Below are 16,215 nucleotides of genomic sequence, written 5' to 3'. Positions count from 1 at the left end.
CTGCCACGGGGCCGGAAGGACGTCACTGTCAGGACGGAATAAATGGGAAACTCGTGGTCCGCTGGCCAATGATTCGTGCTGACGCGATACGAACGGCAGATATAATTAGAGACGACGACGACGACGACAGCGACGCGGTACAGGGTGACGACTATTCGTGCGAGAAGAGACGGCCAAGTGCCGAGATAGCAGCCGTCCTCTGGAATTAAAGGAAATAATTAAAATCGTGACTCGTGCGAGAGGCGGGGAGGGGGAATGAGAGGGCAGGATCGGGTCTCGGTCACGTGGACGTCGGGATAACAAAGTTTCATGCGCCGTCGCGCCGCCCGCGCGGGATGGCAAATGAAATTTTAGCGCAGCTTTCATTACGTCCACGAGTTGGCTGCTGGATTAATAGTGTTTTAATTATAGCTTCGTCAAGATAAGCGCGAGCAAACGCGTCGTGTTGCATTAGCCGCGGGACGGAAGTGTGGCGATCTCTCGTCGTGATATTTTTTCGTTTGGAAGAAACGTCAACAGTCACGATGGAGAACTTACGATTTTGTGCAAAGAATCTTCGCGCCGTGTCGAGTTAGGCGTTAATTGCGCAGATTGCGCGGGACTCTGCCGGAATTTCGACATTAAGCGAAGCTTGTAATTTTGACATTCCGGCTCTTGTGTTGAATTTATGAGATTAGCTTTCGCAATGGAACTGAATGTTTAACGCGCTCCGCAGCATTTGGCTAGAGACGCAAAGAATTAAGCGAAATCTCAAATCCGCTTTAATATTGCAAACACATCTGTTTAATGAATATCGTATGCCTTTATGTAACTGCTTTTGGTGCAAGCTCTCTCTACATGCGTGTTCAGATCATCAAGCTCATGGGCCGTATAAAAAATGAACCATTCACGAGTGTATACTTGATGAGGAGGGGAAAAAGCGTGCCTCTTCGGGGGGAAACTTTGGAAAATTTATTTAAAACCTTGCAGACGCAGGCGCAACAACGCTCGACACGTTGAAGGTACTTTAAAACCCGTCGAGTCACGAACTCTATTACGAAGCTGTCGGATCATTGTTAGATTGATTAATGAACAAATTATAACGAGGGAGAGAGAAAGAGAGCGAAAAATGTCAATGTCTCTTCTGGTATATACGACATACATTTTAGTTCAATGGTTTCCAATCTTGTTATAAAGTTACTCGTGTATACATGACGGCTCCGTCAGAAAAGAGAATCTACTTCAAATATGTGAGAGAAATATAGATGATCGAGGTGTGTCTTTAAAAATAAGCAATACAAAGTTGAGGATTAACAATTTGAAAATTACGAGGAAATTATATTTACGCAAAAGAGAAGAAGGAGACCTTTTTTGTTTTTTATTTGACACACTTAAGAGTTTAGAGAGTGAAATAATAATGATAATGTCACATAAAAGATTTAAGCGTTTCTAAAGTCGATGTCATGTCTACGGAAATGAGCAATATAGTGACTTTTAGAGGAAATTATATTTATACAAAGAAGGAGAGCTTACTCATTCTTTATTTGGCATAATTAGAAGTCTATTGTCGCAAAGAAGTTTTAAGAGCTTCTAAGGTCGATGTTTCGTCTATGAAAAGGAGCAATAGAACGACTTTTAGAGGAAATTATATTTATATAATAAATATAAAGAATAGAATATAAAGAAGGAGAGAGCTCCCTTATTCTTTACTTGGCACAATTAGAAGTCTAGAAAGTGAAATAATAATAATAACGTCACAAAAAAAGATTTAAGCGTTTCTGAGATCAATGTCACGCTTACAGAAATGAGCAATAGAGCAATTTGTAGAGGAATATATGATCAGAGTTTTCAGACTGAAAAACGCTGTCGCGTCTCGAATTATATTACGAATGGACCGCAAGCGGTACAAGGACTTATCAGCTCTTATACAAAAAAGACCCGCAGGCTTATCTCTTTTCACAAATAGCGGATTCACCGAAGTGAATGGATGAGCGAGCGGGAAATTTCGACTGTGTCGTCATCGAAACAGCCCGTTTCCTCACAGCGCGCGGGCGTCTAAAACTTTAATGAGGTGACGAAAGAATCTACCGGATAAAACGGCACGTCGGACAAAGATGGATTCGCGTCGCGAACGGAACGTCGTAAGGTGAAGTTAAAGTTCGCTGGCATTTTCGTTAGAGAATTCCCATTAAAGTTGCGAAACTTAATACTGCCGTTAAAAACTCTCTCGTGCGAAACTAGCAAAAATCTCAGTCGTATGCTCAACGACATTGTTACGATATGAAGATAATTCCGGCAAAGGGTGGAAAAACGCGCGAGGAAATTCGATTATTTCCCATGTGCCTATGCGTATAGCTCAAACAGACTGAGGTAATAGTGCCTCACGGGAAAAAGAGCCTGGTTGAATTAACGTGACATGCTTGGTTAAGCAGTGAAAATAAACAGACTTTTTGGCTATTAGAATGAAATTCTTTAGTATTCAAGAATATTTAGTTGTAATACCGTCTAGAGTTTGGTTAGTAGTATGCAGTAATGTGACATTTTCTGCATATGTAATAATAATATACAATTATTATGACTATATATACGAAGAACGATCATGAGTGGATTAATGTGACACGTTTGATTAAACGACCATTGGTTGAACTGAACGGAATTTCTAGATATTTTAATCACATATTCTGATACTCAACGCTAGTTATAACATAGATAGATAATTTATATACAATAGATATCTATGAATTGTGATAATGTATATATAATAGATATCTATGAATTGTGAAGAATTAATGTAACGCGTTGACAGACGACTCACAATCCGAGGAGGCCTTCGAATTCCACCAGGATAAAGACAAGTTGTTCAAGTAGAATTTAACATTAAATCAATTATATATAATTATATGGGTAATTTCAAGGAAAATAATTATACACTTTTGTTAATATGCAACATTTATAACGCTAAGATTTTAATTTAAATGATATTTTTTACGAAATTACACACATAACGGTCAGCTATATTGCTTCTGCAATATGGTTGTATATGCAGAATGCGATATTCAGTGTTAAATTTCTCACGAACGGTGCAGACATGAAATCGCATGATATTTTCACTACATATGTGCCTTACTGCAGTAAATATTACATGAAAATTTGGTGTAATGTGAAGCATCTTGGTACAAGTGAATAAGCCTTCCTTTTAAGGGCCGGATCAGTTTCATGGAGAGCGGTCGCGTAAGTAACCCCGCGCTAAGAGTTCGAGACTCTACGGGCTGCCCCAACAGGGAGGATCCCTCCTCAACCGGGCGTGTCAGTATCTCCTTCGCCGTAGCGCGCATTAAGGGATGCCATAATAGTTTTATCTAGCAAAGTACCATGGGGATGTCCCGGGCGTCGCGTACGTGACAATTGTGTCGCCGTTCCCGGCCGACGCGACGGAGCGGGGCGAGGCACGTATCCTAAAATATCTTGCGAGCGGCAATTCATAACGCGATTACGAGTCATCCGAGCTTAACAATTTCTGGAGAGCGGAAACGTGCCTGCCGCTCTCGTTCCGCGACGGAAAGCCGACTAAGAGAGAGAGAGAGAGAAACTTAGAAGGCTTGCACTACATCACGTTAATTTATTGACGCGAATCATCCAGCGGCGCTGTGCGAAAATGCGAAGGGACGCGGATTATAATGAGATCGCTACGTCGATTCTTGCGCGGAACAGCGCGCCTCTCATTTGCGGTTTTCGGTCGGCGGTGCATTCGATCGGATACGTTGACGACGCGACGACGACGAACGCAGGGTGCGCCAAAGTACGACTGAAGTTTACCGCAATTTCCTGGCGCCACAAATCCAACTTGTAACGAAAGAGAGGCGATCACGAGCTGTTATGCGCTGCATCACGCGCACGCGCGTCCCCTTTGAGGCTTTTCGGCCGAGAGCGCGATAAATTTCCGCCCTTTTGCGCGATACTACCGCTCATTCAGCTTTTGACGCCACACCCGACGCTGAAAGAATATTTTTCCGCGAGGATTCTTTTTTTTTCGAAAAATCACCGCTCCATCAACCCCCGAATTCGCCCCCGTTCAATTACGAATATCGACTCGAAACCTGTCAGTCGCGGCAACCGCAGCAAATACAGCAAAAAATTGACTCATCTCGTGAGCGTCCGCGCTCACGTAGGTAGGTATTATGGAGATTAATAAAAAATAGAGAAGAATCACTTTTGATATAGTAATCCTTACTTTTGACGCGATGACAGTTCGCCGTGTAGCAAAGGAAAATTCTCGGCGATTGTCATCCGTTCTCTCGCGTCCAATCGATGTGTCGATAGGAAGAGGCGAAAGCGAACTCTTTAGAGCGGGAATTTTTTTCGCGCACTGTGCAGAATTTCTGCAAACTTCTGCAAACGCCTAATTGCATTAATAGCGTGACGTGCGCCGGGAGAAATCCACTCAGGAGATCCCCATTCTCCCGAGTCTCCTCCGACCCTCGTTGCTTCGCTTTTCGTTATTCTAACCGTCTTTGTGTTATTTATTTGCGAGTGTGCAACCGCGCCACGTTCTCTATACACGACTAGCTTTCAGTGAGTAAAGTTTCGCGGCTAGTAAAGTACATGCGAAATAATTCGGACTTACCTCCTCCCAGACGAGCTGCTTGCTAACTCCCGGCCGAAGGTTCATAATTTTCAACTCCGCCGCCTTCAGCACACCGTCTTGAGTGAACTCCACGTGCGGCTTCCCTTGGTCGCCCTCGACGGAGACGTTTTTCAGGTATCTAAAGGGATTACAGGAAAGAGGGTAGTTGTGTAACATGATTCGCTAGACTAGAACTCTGAGAGTCTCTTGGAAATTACAACAAAGATTTAATGGAAGGTTCTGGCTTAAATATAGCCGTGAATTAGGAAGTTCTTACGAACTTTTCTCAAAGAAATGAATGAAGATATCAGTGTAGGATTTGGAGCATACTATTTATCGCTGTTTTGAACACAGGAAAATTGTTTAAAAAATTGGATGGATATGATGATGGTGGAAACAATTTCAAGAATATCGGGCAACTTCAATACGCAATAAAACTTTGGAAAAATCCTCGAGAACGACGGCGAAACAACACGTTGAATAGCAAACACATCGGACTATTAGTTTCAAAATGTAGAAACTTGATAATGGAAGGAGCGAAGCGCTGACACTTCAAAATTGCGAGGAAAGTTCCTAAGGATTAAATTACACATTATTTTACACGCGCGGAGGCCGCAATTCCTGAAATTCGCGAAACCTCATGAAAGTCGGCGAAACCGACGCGCGAGATAGAATCCCGCCTCTGACGAAATTACTCCGGAAGGAAACTCCGCTGTGATTCGAAGAAAAAAAGGAGAAAGGAGAGAAAAAGAAGGACAGAAAGGAAGCTCGTCGAGAGCGTGCTCGACGCGGACGAAGCTGTCTACACTTTAGCGGTAAGTGTTACGTGGAATTACTTGAAAAACAAATCCCCCGTGCTCCAGCGTGATTCACCGGCGCCTTCGCAGCTCAGCTGAGTGTTCAGGCTGCGTTCCGCATTTTTCGGATCGTTGACGAAGTCCTCGACGCCGTAAGCGTAGACCTTGATCGCCGTGGTGATTTCGCTTACCAAGCTCTCGCTGCTTGTATCGAAATGCACGCCTGCAAGAGAGAAAAAAGGAGAAAAAGAATATCGGGTTGGTTCGTTAAAGCGGGTTTTATTAACATCGAGAATTTCTATCGACCTGCTCTCGATCTATCACACACACATACACGGACTCACACGCACAAAGCGAACATTTTTCGTATTTTTCGCTCTCTACTGCTTGATGGTAATCGAATGGAAACGAACGACTAGCGGTAGCGAGTGTGCAATAAATAATTCACGAGACACAGATTTCATTTTTCAATATGGAGCTTATTGCTCGGGCCTCTTTGATACTCGCGGCAGTCCCACCCGCGCGATGGACGCGTTTACAGAAATTGGATTTTTTAAGTAAGCGGGTAGTTCTCTTCACAAAAGCATCGCTCTTCTGTTCATCCGTTCTCGACGAAACGGCGCACCGTTGCGCCAAACCGCTGCGAGACACATACGCGACGCGTGAAAATGCAGTTTTCTTTCTTCCTTTCTCTTTCTTTTTTTTTAATGCAAAGTCTCTGTTTTCTGGAGTTCTAATTTTTCGTAAGTTTCGAGTGCATCTTGCCCGATCAGAGTTTAAGCGAGCGTGGATTCTGGCGAAATGCGAATCCGGCAGTGAATACGCGGGACAACGTGAACAACAGAGATCCGGTTTCGGCTTTTTTTACGGGCAAATTCGCCCGCGGGCAGACGTAATTTCCGCCGAATCTTATTTTGCTTATGATACTCATTACAGCGACGGCGGCGAGCGAGTGTTCGCGCTGTTCGCGAAAAACTCTCCGCCAGGAGCTTCGGCGTCTCGCGAGTCTCAGCTTCGGCCAGATTTTTACGCGGTACAGCCCGGCCGTATTTCCATAAAATCGAAAGTGCCGTCGGGGCGCGCGTGGGCTGAGGGTGAATCGATGTACCGTAAGGCTGAGAAATGTCGGCGAGTCCCTCCCCAGAATCGCTTGCTCCGTTTTGCCGCGGCGAAGTGGAGCCGCGAAAATCGAGTCAAGACGATTTACTCATATCGTATGAATACGTAGTCACAGGCGTAGTATTCGTCGATCGAGGAATCGTGACCTCGTACGACGGTTTGCGACGCGGCTTATGTGGTGAATTTCTCGACAAAAAAATATGTTTCAGACCGCTCTCTCCTGTTTCTCTCGTATTAAACGTCGAAGTGAACGCGGCTCGAAAAATCGGATCAATGCAACTCAGCTATCGCGAAACGGAAAGGAGAAATATGAAATGCGAATTCTTTCAATTTGTCCTTTCTCTCTGTTTTTATCTCTCTCTCTCTCTCTCTTTCTTTCTTTCATTCAATCACTCACTCTCTCGTCGCGCGGCTTTCACAGAGCAATCGTGAAATTTAAGAGCGGCTAGTGTTTATATTCCACATCGCGCGAATGTAGCTCGCGAGAACTCAAACGCTAGAAAGATTCGGCCTGAGTTATGTTATTCCGTGTGGGCTGCTGCAAACGAAATTCGACGAATTTATTTCTCCCTCAAGGATATTCCCGCAAGAGTCTCGAGGAAGGAATCAATTTTTCTATCTCTGTGATTCTAGTCACGGTGTGAATAACTTCTCTCTTTACCGGCTTGGGGAACCATGCATTCTCGTCGACAAAGAACGTATTCTGAATGTTAACACATGCGCGAGCGATGTAAAGACTCTTCGCTCAACCGCGACATTTTCGTGTATTGAAAAGCGACGATGAATAGTAGAATAAACTCGGCTGTGACGATCATACGAAAAAGATAACCGTAAGCTGTACTTTCTCTAACAATTGCCAAATAATACATTTCAGCACTTGAGTATGCACATACAAACTACTGTAAATATCGATTACACAGGTTTTTATCACAAAAGAAGTAAGAGGTTTACCCGAAGGAATTCGGTGCGCTGAATTCAAATCTGGCTTCAGAATGGCGCTATCACGTCAGGATTTTGAGATATTCTAACCTAAAAGTGCAACAATGGCTGTTTTAGGGCATTATTGGAGTTTCCTCCTGGTTGCATAGAATTTTACCGACAAAAACTAAACAAAGTACCGTAAAGTACTTGCCCTTCAATTTCCATTTTGGAACGTCCAAATAGGATTTTTTTTTCACCGAGATACAGCAGATTTAAGTTAACATTTTTACTGCATACAGAAAGTTTTTTGTACGCAGTAAAAACTTAAATCTGCTGTATCTCGGTGAAAAAAATCCTATTTAAACGTTCCAAGATGGAAATTGAAGGGCAAGACTTTACGGTACTTTGTTTAGTTTTTGTCGATAAAATTCTATGTAATTAGGAAGAAACTGCAACAATGCCATAAAACAGCCATTTTTGCACTTTTAGGTTAGAATATCTCAAAATCCTGACGTGATGGCGCCATTTTGAGGCCAGATTTGGATTCAGCGCACCAAATTCCTTTGGAAATCAATATAAAGTTTCATGTAATATTAAATATCCTTTAATTTGTTGACTTGTGTTATCTTTGAGAATGTCTACAAAAACACACCATTCCTTTATAGAAAAGTATTACTAGCTGTTCAGTAATAAACTATCGCTTAGTAATTTTATTATTTATTATTATTTTTTATTTATTAGTAACTAATTATTTTATTAATTATTAATAAATAAATTATTTTAGAAATTATTTTATTTTTTATTCATTAGTAAATAATTTTGAGTATTTAGATTACAGGATTAAAGGAGTACAGGATTCTTTCAATTTTGATAAAAAATTCGAAAGCAAAGCAGTTTGAAATTTCAACATAAAAAATGACGATAACTAAAAAATAATATATTTTCGGATCTATGTTTGTACTAACTATTTTTCTTGTTTTTGAGTCCCCAATCACCTCCCGAGTGATTAACCCACACTTTTGAAACATCTTGTATAATAATTCGCCAAATAATCACTGAGTTAGTGAACAGTGATTGATTACTACTATTTCTTTAGTAATTATCAGCGATACCTTTTTGTAAGAGTTTTAGCAATTTTTGGAGAATTTAGAGCCTATGACTATAATACTCGAGTTTACTCCACGTGCGATAAAGTGAACTTTATCTTTACGAAATAATTGACGGAAATTACACTGGGATTTTGTTCGGTTGCTTGCAGGTTTATTTGTATCTCGCGTGTCTGTGTTTTCAATCAGAGAGTTAACAACAAAAAACAACAAAAAACGATGATGGTGAAATTAATTGACGAAACTTCTGATTAAAATTTCATTCTTGCAACGTTGCGACGCGCAATAATCAAAAATTATTCTTGAATTTCTGTACATGTATGCAGAATATAATATTATATGTATATCACGAATTTTCTCTAAATATTATTCGAAATGTGAATGCGCACTCCGCACGATCTTCCGATTACGTTTTAATCCATCAACGTTTTCCCACGCTGAAGGATTTTCCACGGAGACGCGCACGGCCAAGTAATTGTCTTTCACTCGAGGGCACAATTTTCCCTTTGAAAGTGCTCTCGGCGGGGTTTTAACCAAGATTACGAAAAATTACATATACAACGAGATATACAAGTTATAATTGGGAAGTTGAGTAAGATAACAGTATGAGCGTGCACAGTGAGCCGCGTCGCTGTTAGCGCATAAACTCCATTTTCGAGATCTCTCGGCTTCTATTATAAACTTGAATCTCGGTATTATGAAACTACAAATAAGATTCGTTTCATCCCTTCCCCGTTGTTTACTTTTAAATTATTCAGAGGTTGGACTTTGAGCTCGTTTCTCTTTCAGATCTATATCGAAGTGATTTACGCTTAGTCGCGTTTGACAATTTCCCAATTCTTCTTTTCTTCCAACTTGATCGTAAAAAGATTAAGTATAAAAGATTAAGTATAAAAGATTAAGAACGTCCGGAGCGACGTGACACGAATCTGCACGAATCTAGAGAGAACGCGCGTGGCACTCATAATTTCGCTCACCTAACATTCCAACCGGGAACTGGCTGGGGGTCTGCAGATTCTCGATTACGCTCTGCGTCACCACCCACACGTAATTCTCGCCGGTGATTTTTTGATCGGTCGCGGCGCTTAGGATGCTGGTGGCCTCCTCCCTGGTCGAGTACAACAGCATCACCCTGGACTCGCTCTTGATCAGCTCCTGCAGATCGTGCCGTGGATCGGTGACCAGAATGGCGCTCAGTATGGTGAACTTGAACGTGTCTTGCATATCGGAGATTCTCTCTCTAACCGCCTGTATGAAGTCGTCGTGACCAGCTATCTGCGAGGTGACTATGCTGAACTGATGCCACTTGTACCTCTCCAGGATGCTCAGCATCGCCGCGGTCTGATGTTCCAACGACGGCGCCAGCTGCAGCTGCAGGCTGCTCTGCGATGCTCGCTGCAAACCAACGGAATTCTCGTTATGTTTCGCGAATCCTGCCGACGAAGCGGCCATCCGCGGCCATCCGTCGCGACGGATGTTATTTCCCAGCGCGTAGAAAATCCCGAGTTACGATTTTGTATTGCGGCAAAAATACCCTTTTCGCGGAGAATAAAGCGTACAAAATCGATGCTATTGAAACCGCTTGTTTGAGCTCGTATATTTTTCGATATGACGCGAAAAATCCTTTGGCGCAAAAAAATAATAAAAATACTAAAAAAAATATAGCACAGAGAAAAAGCAGAGTGTGTTCCCATGAACAGATATTGTTGGCGTGCTCGACGGAAACAGATCGCTCGGGACAATTAGAGGGTAGCGCTGAACCTACAGTTTCTACAGCTTAAATTAATAGATATGAGAGGAATTAATTGGAATATATTCAAACATGTTCGGGGTCGACATGTGCGCTGAAAGAGAAGTGAAAGCAATAATGCCTAAGTGAATGCAATAACGTCTAAAAGTGTCAATATACGTACCTAATTCTGAGCATTCTTATTGGTCTTTAAACTTTCAACATCCAATATATGTATATATATTTCAGGATAGGTCTTTCACGCGTAATTATAATGTTTTACGTGTAGATAACGTAAATTATGTATCATTTCTATGTAGACGACTATATCGTTTAAAGAACATATCAAAAATTAATCAATGAAAATATTTCTTTTTATTTAACTTTTGGAATCCTCGTATAAATCTATCAATGTTTCTAAATAAGTTAGAATCTGCAAAATTCTCCGGTTATATTCTTAGTTATGCAAACAGCTGAATCTACCAATCCGTCACATGATAAAATAAAAATTCCATTTCATGGAATTTGTTGCCTTTTTTTATAAAATTACATTTATAAATAATACATAAAGCAGATACGGTAACTCTCATAATTTAATTATCTCTTTTTGCATAGTTTAATATAAATTGCGATTTTCTACATGATTTACAGTCTGTACGAGAAAAAAATGATCGTGTATATATCACGTAGAAAATACATAAACAATTCGCGTGGAGATGTAATCTTGAACATTACACAATCTGTAATATTTTACTACAAAACTTTTTTCGAGCATAAGATGTTACAGACCAGAACAAGAAGAATGTTCAGGATTAAGCACGTGTCCAGGCATTTCATCTTATACAAAGATATAACGGAAGTGTAGGAAGAGAGAACGTTCGAAGGGTATCTCAGGCGTCTATTAAGCGATAGGGGTACTTGAAGAAGCGATTACCTAATTGTTTCGAGCGGCCTCACCACTCCATAAATTCCCGGACTTTCCGCCGAAGCTACAACTCACCCTTTCGAGCCCGGAATTATCGGCGTTCCACGCGATCACGGGGATTCCTAGGTAACCGGCCAATTGGAGAAAGTATTGAGCGCTGGCCGTGCTACGTCCGTATTTCTCGTAGTTCATAAGGTATAAGATGGCCGACACGTTCACAGAGAGGAACTCCTTGCAAAGCGAGTCTAAAATCGCTGAAACAAAAATAGTCCGCGGTACAATCAGCGGTTGTTTCGTTAACGAAAAATCGTTTCGCTAAGTAAGTTCTTCACTGTGTGAGGAGAAAATAGAGAGAGATTTATTCGGTACGTTCAGCTCTTTTTCGGCTTTATCTGTGCGATTCGACGGTCAATAAAACCGATTGAGCGTCGACGGGCGATGCCAACGTTGCGAGCTACGGTGATCCGAACAATCGAATGGGCTTGTCCGTTTCATTAACGCTATCAACTGCATTTTCATGTCGAGCGCATTATCGTCGAGCCATGGAAACGAAGCGGTTCGTACGATTTTGAATTCTTTTTTCCTTTCTTTTTTACACTTTTTTTACACAGTTCTCGCCGTTCGCTCTGGCGCGGCGTTATTCTTCCCCCCGTTGAATTTATTCGCCGCTCCGCGTGCTGTTTTATTTTTTTTTTTCGAAAAACGTCAGAGGCGAAACCATGCGTAGTGCAGTACTTCGCGTGACCGCCGTGGATGCAGTCCGGCCTGTCTAACGCAGCCCGACACGCTCGACCGACTGACCCGGTTTTCCTCTCGTTCTATTGTTTTCCTGCGATGCCGAGCTCCATTCCTTCGATTTGATCCCACTAATCTCATCTGCGCGGGAAGAACACGAGGCGCACAGCGCCGTATCGAATTTGCGAGGTATGCATTTAAGCGGAGAGAATGACGATTCCGGTGCTCGTTATTGTGTATTCTACAATATACAACAGGTATATAGTTTTATTCTTGGCGGAATCCTCTTATACGTAGCTCCAAGAGGATTCTTTTAAAACTAAAAGGGAAATGCTCTAACACTAAAAAAGGAATCCTAGTTGCAAGATGTTCTGTTTCTTATTCTAATTCTATTCTAATTCTCTTCTAATTTTATATTCTAGAAATCCTCGCAAAAGAGTATTCCACTTCCAATGAAATCGACTATTTTAATCGGAAATCTACTAGATATGATTTTAATTTTTTCTCTTCTTTTGAAAATTAAAGTATATCCTTTTGAATCAGATATTTTTCAGAAGAGTTTCTTTGAGACCGTATAAGAGAAATTCGTTAAAAATAAAATTATATTCTTTTGAGTGCTCCTATTTCTGAATCAAGAAGAATATATTTACTTGAAGCAGAAGAATAAGCTCTCTTATTGGAAGAAACTTTTATTAAGAGCAAGATTTGTACAAGATGTCGATCATGTATCTTTTCTCCTAATGTGGGCTCGTGAAAGGTGAAAAGTTTCACATAAAAATGTTCACATTCCCATTGTTCGAGAAGTTACATGGTCGTAAAAGTCATCGAGCTCACGTAAAACTTTCCACTTTTGACGTTTCCGCTTTTAAGAAGAAGTTACATGATCGCTACTTGGCGAACAAAAGACGAAATTCTCTCAATTTTAAGAATATTGTGCTTAGAAGGTTTCTTTTAGTTTCCTAAAGAATTCTTTTGAGGCCATGCATAAAAGAGGGTTCCGCTAAAGATAAAGTTATCATTGGCTACGTTCAGCAGAGAAAGCTGCTTCGCAACTGTTCTAAAATTCGTCAATCTAATTGATACATGCTCTTGGATTCAACCAAAATTAAGTGTATACTCCAATCGGATTCACGAATTTTACAACAGTTGCAAAACAGCTTTCTCTGCTGAACGCAGCCATTTTTTGAATGTAGAAATTCGCGAGAAATGTTTATACTTTCCAATTAATTTCCAATCACAGCTCGAAAATGAATAGTTATCTCGAGCCCTTGTCTGCGAGACGACGGATTTTCGAATTAATTTTCAAATTTTCGAAAAATCGAAAAATTACAAATGGGACTTGTTATTCCTGCGACACTTTCCATGTTCACCGTGGGTTTTTTCTCTTTTAAAATTTTTTTTCCATTTTTAGTACACACGAAAAACCGCATACGACGTAGTTGCACGGTTTACGGCGAGTTTTACGAAAATATGTCGCGCACGTCACGATAAACATACGCAGATTCGATTTGATTCAATCGAATCCAAATACGGTGCATACGTCCATATGCAGATATACACGCCTGTACCGAATGTTTGTAGAATCGTAGTGATCTCGAAGAAACAGAGCGTTCGATAACTGACGGAATACGTAAGCGCACCGATAATAAAGCTTATATTTCGCAGCGAGTTTATTCTTACAGTAAATTCACTCACTGAACATGACCCGAAATCGTTTCCCTTTTGGAAGTTTGCGCTCGTTAACTCGCGCTACATAATTCTCGCGCTCGACACGGTCGTGTTTAACTCGTAACTGAAAATATCGCCCGGAAAGAAAGAAAGAAGAAGAGAAAAAAACAAAGCATACTCGCGCAGTATAATGTTGTTTCATGAAATACGAGCTCTACGAATGCTCTAGAGAAGATCGATCGCTACGGGAGAGCCGAACACTCCCGTCTGACGTTCGATACACTAAAAGAAACTATTTGATAAAAAATTAACAAACGAATATTTCCGATCAAATTCCAATGAATTTTTATATACGATCAGGATATCCGATTAAATTTAACCGGATACTTCCGATAATAATGGCATTTCATCAGATAAACCGACCAAAAATTATGAAAAATTTTAAACCAATGTTTCTTATCGGATATTTCATGACCAGATATAAAAATTCATCGGTATTTGATATTTTGATCGGAAATATCCGTTTGTTAATTTTTTATTAAATAATTTCTCAGTGTAGAAAATACACTACAACGCGTATGGGAAAGTTACAATAGATTTAATGTCTTTTTCTAGACTAGCCGAATTCTACTAAATAAATTCAATTTGAAAACCAAACTTGAAATAATCTTGTTAATCTTAAATTATATTACTGCAAAACGGGACTTGAGATCAAACAAAAGTGGCGACTCCGTTATACTTGTAGACCGAAGAGCACTCGACATTTCCGAGATTACTCCTTTATTTTCATCTGCAAAGCAATCCCCCTTGCTCGCTCTTCTTTGTCATCGTGATTTAGTTTAATCAGTTTGAATTATTTCATATTTACTTCATGTTTTTCTCAGCTGTGCCGATCTGTTCTAACTTCTTGTTTGTTGTCAACTTCTTCTTTTGCTTTTCGTTTTCCTCTTTTAAATTGTATGCTAGACCGCGATTGATTTGATACGGGAGCTACATGCGCTCGGGACGCGAATAATTTCCGAATACAACTATAAAACGCTAAGCGCCCGTCACACGTATTTGAGAGAAAAATATACTTTTGAACTATGCAGCGTGCTTGACACAACTTGCATGCTGTGCACACGTGCGTATGTACGTAGAGCTCGTTGAACTGAACACAAAGGTCCTATGCCATTTTGCAAATAACTGCGTGAAATTTGGAGCATTTAATTAAAGAAGTTCGTCAAATGGCCGCGCGCGGTGTGATGCAGAATGTGACGGCAAATACGATTTCCATTGTGTGCTCGTGCATTAAGTCAAACTGAACGAAAGTCTTTTATCATTTTGCGAATTATGTATAATTTTTTAGTTATTTGTTTGTTAACCTTTTTTAGTTTTTAAAAAAGGTTAACAAATGATTACGTGTGATCGTTCACTAATTCTTCTTTGGAACTTTAACTTTTCTCTTAGTATGCAACTAGAGTAAGAGAATGTAGCCGGTAAAAGCCGATTGCGATTAGTGTGAATTTAAACTTTGGGATGAAGTTTGACAGAGTAATATTAATATAAATTCGGTACACGCCGAATATTTTTCCGGACTTACAATATGAAAAATCTGTCTTCAAATCTACACTCTACCTTGTATTCCAGTTATCAATATTATTTAACCCTACTATCTTATCTCAACTGCTGAATTGTGCATTTTTTATTCCTCTTACATGTTGTTTAATATCTTTATCCAGACCTTTCAATATCACCGTGGACCGCTTTGATCGTCTATAACGGTTAAAATATGTTCCCGCAAACTCTTTTATATCCACAACGCTCTTTTGCCTGCTGCGTTCGATTATACATGACGACGGTCTATTCCTCGATAGATACACTCCCGGGTTCCCTTACATGCTCAACGTTATCTCTGATCTTGGTAAATCTCGTACAGTCAGTGGAAGAGAGATTGCAGCAATTTTACCTCAATAAACTTTATCGCATCTGGTATGAGATAGGAAAACTTCTGAAAATTACAGGAAAGCAAATTCTTCGAATGCGTTGCGAGACTCATTGAGGCAAAAATGTTGCGATCTTTCTTCCACCGAACATTTTGTAAGAAGAATATTTAAAGGCAAGATATAATTTTGTGTACACTTCTATGTTCACTATGCTTCTAACACCGTCAGATTACTCTTTCGCGGTTGAGCAATTTGCTGTAAAATAATTATCCTGGTCAACATGTAACATCTGTCACATGGAGTTTCTGATATATTATATTTCTTACTTATTTTTATGCGTAGAATCGGAAAATGCAGTCGGAATTTCATCATCCATAGTTTTTTCTATGACGATTATTTGATGTTTAATTTATTTTATTCCACGCGCAATTCGAAAATTTTTAATCTGAAAATTTTTTATATTGTAAGTACTGTCGGAGTATTAAATATCTTTTCTAAAACATTTCTTCCTCTACAAAATATTAAATTACAATATAAAATTACAATATAAAAAATTTTCAGATTAAAAATTTTCAGATTGCGAATTGCGCGTGGAATAAAATAAATTAAACATCAAATAATTGTCATAGAAAAAACTATGGGTGATGAAGAAATTCCGACTACATTTTCCGATTCTACGCATATATA

At 40.1% G+C, this 16,215-nt stretch overlaps 2 protein-coding genes across 11 annotated transcripts in view; one reads left to right on the top strand and one right to left on the bottom strand.

Annotated features, from left to right (window-relative positions):
- LOC116841705 (glutamate receptor ionotropic, NMDA 2B) overlaps nt 1-16,215 on the bottom strand; it is a 279,833-nt gene that overhangs the window by 64,439 nt on the left and 199,179 nt on the right. For all 9 annotated transcript variants that reach the window (XM_032809990.1, XM_032809995.1, XM_032809989.1 and 6 more), the window contains 4 exons: nt 11,276-11,454; nt 9,524-9,941; nt 5,440-5,623; nt 4,604-4,742 (listed from right to left, as the gene is read on the bottom strand). In XM_032809990.1, the coding sequence (XP_032665881.1) occupies nt 4,604-4,742; nt 5,440-5,623; nt 9,524-9,941; nt 11,276-11,454 (920 nt within the window). The remainder of the gene's footprint in view (nt 1-4,603; nt 4,743-5,439; nt 5,624-9,523; nt 9,942-11,275; nt 11,455-16,215) is intronic.
- The window catches only part of LOC116841706, an 88,054-nt gene that overhangs the window by 19,347 nt on the left and 52,492 nt on the right, over nt 1-16,215 (top strand). The gene's annotated exons all lie outside the window — the stretch shown is intronic.

This window comes from Odontomachus brunneus, unplaced genomic scaffold (genome assembly GCF_010583005.1).
Source record: "Odontomachus brunneus isolate Ranch 3 - 2012 unplaced genomic scaffold, Obru_v1 Obru_scaffold_017, whole genome shotgun sequence".
In the NCBI taxonomy this organism is placed as follows: Eukaryota; Metazoa; Arthropoda; class Insecta; order Hymenoptera; family Formicidae; genus Odontomachus; species Odontomachus brunneus.
Note: the sequence above shows the minus strand (reverse complement) of the source record. Positions and strands in the feature narration are given on the sequence as shown.